Consider the following 12,446-nt stretch of genomic DNA (forward strand, 5'->3'; position numbering starts at 1 on the left):
GTCAAAATAATAGTAGCGAGAATGATTTATTTCAGCTTTTATTTCTTTCATCACATTCCCAGTGGGTCAGAAGTTTACATACACTTTGTTAGTATTTGGTAGCATTGCCTCTAAATTGTTTAACTCGGGTCAAATGTTTTGGGTAGCCTTCCACAAGCTTCTCACAATAAGTTGCTGGAATTTTGTCCCATTCCTCCAGACAGAACTGGTGTAACTGAGTCAGATTTGTAGGCCTCCTTGCTCGCACACGCTTTTTCAGTTCTGCCCACAAATTTTCTATCAGATTGAGGTCAGGGCTTTGTGACGGCCACTCCAATATCTTGACTTTGTTGTCCTTAAGCCATTTTGCCACAACTTTGGAGGTATGCTTGGGGTCATTGTCCATTTGTAAGACCCATTTGCAACCGAGCTTTAACTTCCTGGCTGATGTCTTGAGATGTTGCTTCAATATATCTACATAATTTTCCTTCCTCATGATGCCATCTATTTTGTGAAGTGCACCAGTCCCTCCTGCAGCAAAGCACCCCCACAACATGATGCTGCCACCCCCATGCTTCACAGTTGGGATTGTGTTCTTCGGCTTGCGAGCCTCACCCTTTTTCCTCCAAACATAATGATGGTCATTATGGCCAAACAGCTCCATTTTTGTTTCATCAGACCAGAGGACATTTCTCCAAATAGTAAGATCTTTGTCCCCATGTGCACTTGCAAACTGTAGTCTGGCTTTTTTATGGCAGATTTGGAGCAGTGGCTTCTTCCTTGCTGAGCAGCCTTTCAGGTTATGTCGATATAGGACTCGTTTACTGTGGATATAGATACTTGTCTACCTGTTTCCTCCAGCATCTTCACAAGGTCCTTTGCTGTTCTGGGTTTGATTTGCACTTTTCGCACACAAACTACGTTCATCTCTAGGAGACAGAATGCATCTCCTTCCTGAGCGGTATGATGGCTGCGTGGTCCCATGGTGTTTATACTTGCGTACTATTGTTTGTACAGATGAACGTGGTACCTTCAGGCATTTGGAAATTGCTCCCAAGGATGAACCAGACTTGTGGGGGTCCACAATTTTTTTTCCGAGGTCTTGGCTGATTTCTTTTGATTTTCCCATGATGTCAAGCAAAGAGGCACTGAGTTTGAAGGTAGGCCTTAAAATACATCCACAGGTACACCTCCAATTCAGTACACCTCCTATCAGAAGCTAATTAGCAAATTGTCTAAAGGCTTGACATCATTTTATGGAGTTTTCCAAGCTGCTTAAAGGCACAGTTAACTTAGTGTATGTAAACTTCTGACCCACTGGAATTGTGATATATTCAATTAAAAGTGATGCAGTCTGTCTGTAAACAATTGTTGGAAAAATTACTCGTGTCATGCACAAAGTAGATGTCCTAAACGACTTGCCATAACTATCGTTTTCTAATATGAAATCTGTGGAGAGGTTAAAAAATGAGTTTTAATGACTTCAACCTAAGTGTATGTAAACTTCAACTGTAATATTCGGTCCATTATATTTCACATATTTGCTTTTAAATTCAACCTTGTACATCCTGGCATTGCAGGAACAGCAGTAGAGTGCATTTGTCATTAAAATACTTCCATACATTTTTCATGGAGGTGAAAATAAGTGCTTATGCCAAATGAAACCTAATAAATGTACTGTTCAAAAAAAACAAGTTTTTTTTTATTATTTTGTTGCTTTGTGCAGCATTTTTACTTTGAGCGAGGACAGAAAAATGGATTTTTTGATGGAAACTTGTCAAATTGCACCTGGTTTGGATGCAGTGTAACAACAAAAACACAATCTATTTCTGTTGCTATAAATCAACTAAACAGAACCCTCCCCCCCACCACACACACCCACACACCCACAGTGTACCTTCAGCAGTGGGGAGCGAGTCTTCATCGTGATGACAATCCGCTGGTCTGGAGAAGGATTTCCCCACTCATCACACAGCTGAAGAGCAAACGGTGTGTTCAAACTCTGACCACTCAGCACCTGCAGAGGCTAAAGAAACAGACTAAAATCAAACTCATGTTTTTGGGTGTTGTGTGTGTAACGTTAGAGGTGTGATAAAAAATACTTCCAAATAACGCAATATTTTACAATAACTGTATTAATATTCTAATGCGAAGAATCTGTATTTGTAGTTACATTTTTCACATTAAAGGTATATTCCCACCAAAAATGAAAACTCTCATCATTAAAACAATTCATTTGTTGTTCCAAACTCATATGACTTAACTTTTTCAGTGAAACACAAAAGGAGATGTTAAGCAGAATGTTATCCACAGTCACCATTCACTTTCAATGCATCTTTTTTTCCCATACAATGAAAATGAATGGTGACTGAGCCTGCCATTGTGCCAAAATAAATGAGGCCTTTAATTTAAGGATCATCAGTACCATCCCACCCCTCTCTGACGTACCATCTCAGGCTCATCCAGTAGTGTGATCCGTGCTGGAGGTCCCACAGTGACTCGAATGCGCACGAATTCCTCCATGCTCTGGTTCTTAAAGCACAACTCCCTTGGCCCAGGAGTCCCCGATGCAAACCGGATCCCACACACCGAGAATCGTGCAGTACTGGCCTTCAAAAAAAGCACACAAATATATTTACTTGCATCTATATTTTAGACTTGCTCAGGTTGGTGTGAATTAGTGATTTAAGATCTGCACTGGTAACCCAAATTGCATTTACTGCACAAGCAGTACAAATGAGCGATGCATGATATGTCTGACACCATATTAGTGTGTGCAAATATTGGTGCTTTTGTTTTTAATTATCAACATTTTTGAAGCAGGGCTATTATCTGAGATTATTTGTCCCATTTAAAAAAGTCTTTCTGCACTAGCATACAAAATAACTAAACCGTTATCTACATTATTTTCTACTGTAAATAATAATATTTTGATGCCTGATATATTCTATTGGAGCATTATTAATGGAAACTGCATTTTTAAGAACAACAGAAAAACTATACATTTAATAATATAATAACAGCAATCTAATTGATTATCAGCCATAGCATATAAAACATTATTGGTATCAGTCAAAATGTCTGAAAATCTGTTTTATTCTAACTTGATAAGAAGTTAAGTTTATCAAAATTGTGTTAGTGTCTGTGTGATTGCTTATACTGTACCTCCCATTGTACAGTCAGAGTTGTTTTGTCCAGGCCATCTGCTGACACACTCAAACTATTCAAACTTTCAGAATTTAGACAGTCCGTTTTATTCCCATATTGATCAATAACATCTGGAAGAGAAGCACAAGTTTAACAAGTTTAGCAAAATACCTGAAACCATTTTAGGCATTCGACTAATATTCAAAATCATATTGCATATTTCCACCAGATTTGTGCCCTTACGAGAATTGAGATTCATCCAGAATTGTTTTGCATAGAAAGGTTATCCATCAGCAACCTCTAGGGAAGATTAAAGGTAGACCGATATATATCGGTTTTACCGATTAATCAGTGCCGAAAGTTGCTTTTTAAAACTATCCCTAATCTGCAAAAATATGTTATTTTAATCCTTTATTTGATCCCTATACTGCAAAACGACTTGGTTTTACAATCCTAGATGCAGATGTAAAAAGGCTTGATTTTACAGTATAACAACGGCCTCTACAGGTGAAATAAAAAACGAATCTAAATCTGTCATCACTGACAATATTCAGCCATATTTTTATCCTCACTTCAATGCATATTTTGTTATTTTGATTATAAAAAATTAGAAAGTGTTCTAAATTGAAGCAAGGACTATATGGAAATGTGCCCCGTCACCACATACATCATGTCTCCAACTTCATATCTTTAAAGTAATAATAAAAAAAATCTCATCTGTTGAAATACAATTGTGCTCAAAAGTTTGCATACCCTGATAGAAATTTTGGCACTGATTTTGAAAATATGACTGATGGTGCAAAAAAACTGTCTTTTATTTAAGGCTAGTGATCATATGAAGCCATTTATTATCACAAAGTTGTTTGGCACAAGCACAAGGCCAAGTTGACCCTCCAGTGGTTACAGCAGACCATCACACTCTCCTGACCTTAATATCAACGAGCTACTCAAATGTGCAATTCATGAATGACGACCAAAGACTCTGCATGACCTGGAGGCATTTTGCCAAGACGAATGGGCAGCTATACCACCTGCAAGAATTTGGGGCCTCATAGACAACTATTACAAAAGACTGCATGCTGTCATTGATGCTAAAGGGGTTGTCCTTAAGCCATTTTGCCACAACTTTGGAGGTATGCTTGGGTCATTGTCCATTTGGAAGACCCATTTGCGACCGAGCTTTAACTTCCTGGCTGAAATCTTGAGATGTTGCTTCAATATAGCCACATAATTTTCATTCCTCATGATGCCATCTATTTTGTGAAGTGCAGCAAAGCACCCCCACAACATGATGTTGCCACCCCCATGCTTCTCCATCTTTAACTGCTTATCTAGAACTGGGTCGCGGTGGCAGCAGACTAAGCAAAGTAGCCCATACGTCCTATTCCCCGGCCACATCCTCCAGCTCATCCTGGGGGATCCCGAGACATTCCAAGACCAGCAGAGCGATATAATCCCCCCAGTGTGCTCTGGGTGTTCCCTTGGGCCTCCTCCCAGTTGGACATGCCTGAAAAACCTCCGCAGGAAAGCATCCAGGAGGCATCCTAATCAGATGCCCGAACCACCTCAACAGGCTCCTTTCAATGCGGAGGAGCAGCGTTTCTACTCCGAGACCCTTTCTGATGTCAGAGCCTCGCACCCTATCCCTTAGAGTGAGCCCTGACACCTTATGAAGAAAGCTCATTTCACATTTCACATTACTGCAGATACTGCAACGATCCGCTTGTCGATCTCACGCTCCAACTTTCCCTCACTCGTGAACAAGATTCTGAGATACTTGAACTCCTCCACTTGGGGCAGCTGATCTCTCCCTACCTGAAGAGATCAATCCACCCTTTTCTGCAGAGAACCATGGCCTCAGACTTGGAGGTGCTGACCCTCATCCCAACTGCTTCACACTTGTTGGATTGTTGGTTGGATATGGTTTCCATTTGAGTAAAACATGTAGGAGAAAAGTGGCAGCGAAATTGCCGTGCACAACATGTCCGCTCATCCACAAGACAAACACTGCATTCAATTCAGCAAGATAAAGGTAAGATGTGACAGTTTTGCTAGTTTTTCCAAACTGTTTTTGAAAATGTAGAGACAACACTCTAAGAGACAACTACCTAAGTGAAAACTAAGATGACAAACAAAGTGGACTCTTGTAGCCATTTGCAGATAATGTGTAGCTTGGTTTCTAGTGGCCAGAGAGTAGTTTGCTAAAATTCCACTAGCTACACAGTAATGATTGTTTCTCATAGTAACAACTAAAATATAGTTGGAATCAGATAATACTAAGTCCTGTAATTAATAACGGCAATGTGGCACAATGATGAGTTCAATATTAATTTCAAGTTAGAACGCCACGCAATCGTACGGTGTCATACAGTGAGGGTGAACTTGCAGTTATTAAAGTTGTAGCTAGCGCCTAGCTATATACAGTTGTGCTCAAAAGTTTGCATACCCTTGGAGAATTGGTAATATATGTAGCATTTTTAAAGAAAACATGAGTGAGCAGGCAAAACACATTTCTTTTATTTCTTATGGAATTCATATTCAACTGTAGGTTATAACAGAATGGCACAATCATAAAACAAAACATGGCAACAAAGAAAAAAATTAAATGACCCCTGTTCAAAAATCTTCATACCCTTAGTTCTTAATACTGTGTATTGCCCCCTTTAGCATCAATGACAGCGTGCAGTCTTTTGTAATAGTTGTCTATGAGGCCCCAAATTCTTGCAGGTGGTATAGCTGCCCATTCGTCTTGGCAAAATGCCTCCAGGTCATGCAAAGTCTTTGGTCGTCTTGCATGAACCGCACGTTTGAGATCTCCCCAGAGTGGCTCGATGATATTAAGGTCAGGAGATTGTGATGGCCACTCCAGAACCTTCACCTTTTTCTGCTGTAACCACTGGAGGGTCAACTTGGCCTTGTGCTTAGGGTCATTGTTGTGCTGGAAAGTCCAAGAGCATCCCATGCGCAGCTTTCGTGCAGAAGAATGCAAATTGTCTGCCAGTATTTTCTGATAACATGCTGCATTCATCTTGCCATCAATTTTCACAAGATTCCCCGTACCTTTAGAGCTCACACACCTCTAAAACATCAGTGAGCCACCACCATGCTTCACAGTGGGGATGGTATTCTTTTCACTATAGGCCTTGTTGACCCCTCTCCAAACATAGCACTTATGGTTGTGACCATAAAGCTATACTTTGGTCTCATCACTCCAAATTACAGTGTGCCAGAAGCTTTGAGGCGTCAAGGTGTTGTAGGGCATATTGTAACCGGCTTTTTTTGTGGCATTGGCGCGGTAAAGGCTTCTTTCCGGCAACTCAACCATGCAGCTCATTTTTGTTCAAGTATCGTCATATTGTGCTCCTTGAAACAACCACACCATCTTTTTCCAGAGCAGCCTGTATTTCTCCTGAGGTTACCTGTGGGTTTTTCTTTGTATCCCGAACAATTCTTCTGGCAGTTGTGGCTGAAATCTTTCTTGGTCTACCTGACCTTGGCTTGGTATCAAGAGATCCCCGAATTTTCCACCTCTTAAAAAGTGATTGATCAGTACAGTTTTCAAGGCTTTGGATATCTTTTTATAACCTTTTCCATCTTTATAAACTTCCATTATCTTGTTACGCAGGTCTTTTGACAGTTCTTTTCCCATAGCTCAGTATCTAGCCTGCTCAGTGCATCCACGTGAGAGCTAACAAACTCATTGACTATTTATACACAGACACTAATTGCAATTTAAAAAGCCACAGGTGTGGGAAATTAACCTTTAATTGCCATTTAAACCTGTTTGTGTCACCTTGTGTGTCTGTAACAAGGCCAAACATTCAAGAGTATGTAAACTTTTGATCAGGGCCATTTGGGTGATATGATTTAAAAAGGAGCCAAACAACTATGTGATAATATATGGCTTCATATGATCACTATCCTTAAATAAAAGACAGTTTTTTTGCATCATCAGTCATATTTTCAAAATCAATGCCAAAATTTCACAATTTCTACCAGGGTATGCAAACTTTTGAGCACAACTGTATTAGCAACTGGCTTGCTATCCAGAAAAAAAATGCATACTATTGTTGTAGCCTAGTAGCTGGCTGGCTAAAATTAGTCTAGACTTACTTAACAATAGCCTCAACAAGACATGGTCAGTCCTGATCTGTAATGGTCAGTGGCCCCGTGGCAGAATGACCATTTAAATATTAAGGCTATGTATCTATGGTGTTGATGGTAGTTTTTTTAAACGTTCAGGGTTCGTTTATAAGTTATCTGTTAATTTAAAGGCCAGTTTGGTATTGAAAATGTAACTTTTTATAAAGAGAACAACAAAGTTTATTTATCATTCAACCCATTTTTGTAATGTAATTCAATACTGTGATAATACTGTATACCGTGATAAAAGCTTCAGCAATTATCGTGACATGAAAATGTAATACCGTCACATGCCTATCGCTGAGAAGTTGAGCCATAACAGGGCTTCAAAAAAAAAAAAACTGTCAAATGATATCTATCCTGACTTAAAATTTGTGTCAACAAGAGGAAAGTCAAATCAAATGTCTATTAACAACAACAGTGGAATGATGAACAAAGTGGTTAATGTAGTAGATGTGTGTGGAGTGAAGAAACAAGTTAAAAGGAGAGTAGAAGAGGTAACACTGTTCCATCTGCAACTCCCCTAGTGCAAGTAAAAACAATCATGAAGACTTTAGGTCCTGAGACAAGAGGACTTGCGAGAAGGAGTTCTGAAAGTGTTAGAGAACATCATTGGGCCGAAGGTAGACTGGTCAAGAATCCGTAGTTGTGTACAGAAGAAAGGTGAAACTGTAAGTGAGTACACAGAGGTTTTGTCCAGTATCTGTGGCATACAGTGGTGTAGTTGACACTCCTGATGCTAGATGATAAGGGTCCTCTGGTCACTAGTTGATTTGATGGCCTTTCATCAGAATACAGAAATGCACTATCGTTCTTAAATCTGACATGGTCCATTGAAACTCTATGAACAAACTTAGGAAGATTGGCAACCTGGGAAAAAGACTCTGATGTTAGAGAAAAAGTAAGGATTGCAGCAGCATCCTTGCATAAGGCAAACACAGCGGGTAAACCACACCACAAATGTCCTAAGAGGGAGGGCAGATGTCACTACTGTGGTAAGCCTGGACATTATATGAAAGAGTGTAGAAAGAGCAGAAAAATGCACGGCATTACTCAGCTCCTATACAGCCGGCTTACAGTTCTGAAGCAACCCCTCCACTCTTCACTAAACTCATGGGGCAGCTTACTCAGGGACTAAATATTAGGACAGTGAGTACTTATCTTTTCCCATATGTTTACAGCAAAGATGAAATAATCTTTGCAAATGAAATCTTGTAGCAAAAGGAGGTTGACTTTTCTTTCAGATACTGGTATTAAAGTAACTGCTAGTGTTGGGGCAACTGTATCTGCACTCATGTATTAATAGTTCAACCAACAATAAAAATTGTCTCATCATTTAAATCACCCTCATGCCATCCCAGATGTGTATGACCATCTTTCTTCAGCAGAACAAAATTAAGATTTTTAGAAGAACATTTCAGTTCTGTAGGTCCATAAAATGCAAGTGAATGGGTGCCAACTATTTGAAGCTCCAAAAAGTACATATAACCATCACAAAAATAATCCAATATTTAAAACTTTTTTTTTTACTAAAAATGTTCACTTCTGGAAAGCTTGTTGAGGAGGGTGGAGTTCAAACTGCCTCTTGTGTGACGGAGCGCGAAAACCTCCTCTTCGTAGATATTCAAACATAGATCTCTTATTAGCAGCTGTTTCTATGGACCGCAATACTGTTTAGACACAAAAGCAGTTTTTGCAGCAGTATGAGCAAGGAGCTCGGTCTGAGGCATCTCCTTCAATCACTCACTTGCATTCAAACCGATTCAAACAGCTCTCCTTGTTCACCGTTTCAAGATGGCGCCGCAGTAGATGTATCCAACCAGCCAAATGTTTTTTTCAGCCGTTTTGTTTTCTTCGTATTTCACGTGTCAGTTCTCGTATGAACTTGCCAACACACTTGATCTCGACCCTTGTGAATTTTTGTAAGAAGTTTTTATATTGATCTATTTCTTACACACACACCTAGCGTTTAGCTTCAGAAGACATTAATTAATCCACTGGAGTCTTATGGATTACTTTTATGATGGCTATAAGTGCTTTTTGGAGCTTCAAAAAATTGGCAGCCATTCACTGCACTTTATGGACCTACAGATCTGATATATTCTTCTAAAACACTCCATTTGTGTTCTGAAGAAGACAGAAAGTCATACACTTCTGGGATGGCATGAGGGTGTGTAAATGATGAGAGAATTTTCATTTTTGAGTGAACTTTAAAGATACACATGAATTTAGTTGTAATTATAGTTAAAATCACCTCATAACTAAAATCAACTACGTTTTGGTGAGGAACTAGTTGATTACACTCCAGTCACTCACATGTCCAGTCACTCACTCCTGTTTACTGATGTTTTCTGTGACCGATGTTTTTTTAGAGGATTTAAATTAGATGTTTTTTGGATTGCTTGTACATTCCTCTTAAGTGGCCTAATTGAGGACAACAAATTCAGAACATGCTCTTTATGGTTCTTCACCCATTGGATGTTTTGGTTTAACCTGACTGTTTTGTAACCACCTGGAAGTTCTGCTCCCTGAATGCCTATAAAATACAATGTATGCCTCCCTAAATCAGACTTGACTGCAGCGCAAGACAGCACGATCTGACATGTAGATTGATGCTCCTGATCTTCTACAATAAAGAATCCTGCTGAAGCTTTACCTGAGTCTCCTGGTCTTCTCTGAGAGTTTCCAACAGTATACAAAATTCTTATTCTGGTGAATATATACTCAATAAAAAGCTTAATTTGGTAAATACTTTGGTAAATAATATAAGGCACTGTAACAGAGTCAAGTCTCTGTTAATTTAGAAAATAAATATTGAAATAAGTAACTGTATTTCGGTCTTGTTTATAGATAAATGACCCGCGTTACGCACCAAATCTTTGTTTTTCTGGTTATTACTGGGATTTTGGTTGCACAATAAACAGCATCTGGGATTTTATCTTAGACTCTTGTAACTTTTTTTAAACATTCTATGGGCTCTATTTTAAGAACGTTAGCGCAGCCCTACACCACAAGTCATAAGTGCAAAGTAAATGGGAATGGCCATGAAGTTTTGGTATTTTCATGCAAGCCTGCGCTAAATTTAAGTGCAAGTGGGTTTGCCAAAATCGCTCGCGCAATGCGCTAATGGGCTGGGTCAAGTGCAATTTAATTTGGAGGTTCTTCTCCGGTTATTGCAGCTTTTGTGTCCAATTACTGTATATAGCCCACTCATTATAAACAAAGACAGCACATACATTAGAAGTTGCTAAGAATGCTTAGAAAATTTTATTCTCGTCAGGATTTGGATGTATGGGAATTTGAGTATTATTAAAAATTTTCATCTACAGGCACAAATAATGACTAGATTTACAGTAACTGTGATTGTATTGTCACACATTTCACTTCTACCGGTCGATTTTGATTTTGAGCAATTAAATTCATTTATTGAAACATAAAAAAATGAAACCTAAAATATTTCTAAATTCAAAATTACACTTCAAACGAAATGAAGATACAATCAAAATAACGAAATGGTAAAAAAAATAAAAACCTGTACTAAATCAAAACAATTTACCCTCTCCAAATTTTCACCAGCCTTTTTTGCAGTGACTTAAAAATTACTACAACAACATTTGGAAAAATACCATTACAAAATAGATCATAAATACAATTGTAAATATAAACATAATAATAATAATAATAATAATAATAATAATAATAATAGTAATAATAAAAAAATAATAAAAAAATGAAAAAAACATGACCTATAGATAGTTTAACACAAATCTCATACTTTTTTGTTTCATAAAACGGCTACAACAGTGATTGTCAAGGACTTATTTTGATATTGCACTATATTTTCAGAGTTTGGACATGAACTGTATAACCACCTACTGGTGGAATCTCCAAACCTCAAATGCAGGAACTGAATTTAGACTTTGCACTGAAAACAGACGTGTTCCTGAAACGTCTTAGTGCAATGAACTTTTGCTCAAGAAAATAGCAAATTGCACTTTGCGCCACGTCGTTAACATACAATACACCCACAATTTGCATGCATATACCCACAGATAGCGCAAACACTCCCATCAAAGCCAACTTGCATTGGTCAAAATAAATTGCACCATTATCGCTCACGAAAATTGGATAAGATGTAGCGCACTGTCGTTGAGCGTAGTGCTGTGCTTTATGCACTCAAGAAAATAGAGCCCTTCATGTCGATTTTAAAAACTAGCTGCCTATTAATCGGTTATCTGCCTTTTTCACCACAGTAGTTACCGTATCAGCAAAATCCACTATCGGTCATCCTCTAGTTAAGATGGTACTCACCAATGTGCCCTGCCAGAGTTTCACCCATTTTGACTGTTGACTCGCTAAGGGTGACCAGCAAACGCTCAGGCTCATCTGGTCGAGGCCTTTACACACAAACAGATAGACATTTACAAGAGTGTTTGGGTGTATATTGACAATTATGTACACATGACCTGTATGTGTGGCTTACACTATGATGAAAGACGTGTTCACTACTTGCTGGTCGTGGAAGGACACATGATAGAAATTATTTCGCTGTGCTTGAGTGGGGACACATAAATGTGGCAGTTTCCCCTGAGACAGTTCTTCTGTGTCCATCTTTGCGGTCCAGTTTACCTGCCAAACACACACAAATGAAATGTAATCTGAATGATATCTGAGTATTCCATGCATACAGATAATTCACATTTTCTGTGTTCAGCATATTATCCATTCTGCATATTGCAGAAAAGTGTGGGAATAGTATAGAAGTATGCATTCCGAACACATCCAGGCACTAATAAAGAAAAGTGTGAAAGACACACTATATGACAGTGTAAGTACAATCACACACAATCAACCACACACCTTAATCTTGCCAGTCAGTTGTGGTGTTAGGCAAATTGGTCTATCGCCCTCGTCATACAGTCTGAAGTGCAGGTTTCCTAGCGTGTCTCCAGCTGTCCAATCGATGCGTTCCAAATTCTGCAGCACCATGACATCATTAGAGCCCTCTTCCTGTCTGTACACCTCCAGACGCGAGACCCGTGTGCTAGGTAACACATGCAGCTTGCGCTCCACACATGCCACTGTTTTATGGTTCTGTATGCAAATATGGACACACGAATTCAAATTCAAAAATTCAGAGAATCATGTGGACATCATATTGGACAGATTAAACTGCT

At 38.9% G+C, this 12,446-nt stretch overlaps 1 protein-coding gene across 6 annotated transcripts in view; it reads right to left on the bottom strand.

Annotated features, from left to right (window-relative positions):
- The window catches only part of LOC127423167 (structural maintenance of chromosomes flexible hinge domain-containing protein 1-like), a 103,726-nt gene that overhangs the window by 45,435 nt on the left and 45,845 nt on the right, over positions 1 to 12,446 (bottom strand). For all 6 annotated transcript variants that reach the window (XR_007894296.1, XR_007894302.1, XR_007894312.1 and 3 more), the window contains exons 26-31: positions 12,130 to 12,363; positions 11,753 to 11,898; positions 11,581 to 11,666; positions 3,145 to 3,257; positions 2,428 to 2,589; positions 1,877 to 2,005 (exon numbers count right to left, since the gene is read on the bottom strand). Coding sequence is in view for 3 of the 6 variants with exons in the window: in XM_051667328.1 (XP_051523288.1) it covers positions 1,877 to 2,005; positions 2,428 to 2,589; positions 3,145 to 3,257; positions 11,581 to 11,666; positions 11,753 to 11,898; positions 12,130 to 12,363 (870 nt within the window). In the remaining 3 variants the exon portion in view is untranslated. The remainder of the gene's footprint in view (positions 1 to 1,876; positions 2,006 to 2,427; positions 2,590 to 3,144; positions 3,258 to 11,580; positions 11,667 to 11,752; positions 11,899 to 12,129; positions 12,364 to 12,446) is intronic.

Source organism: Myxocyprinus asiaticus, chromosome 1 (genome assembly GCF_019703515.2).
Source record: "Myxocyprinus asiaticus isolate MX2 ecotype Aquarium Trade chromosome 1, UBuf_Myxa_2, whole genome shotgun sequence".
Lineage (NCBI taxonomy): Eukaryota > Metazoa > Chordata > Actinopteri > Cypriniformes > Catostomidae > Myxocyprinus > Myxocyprinus asiaticus.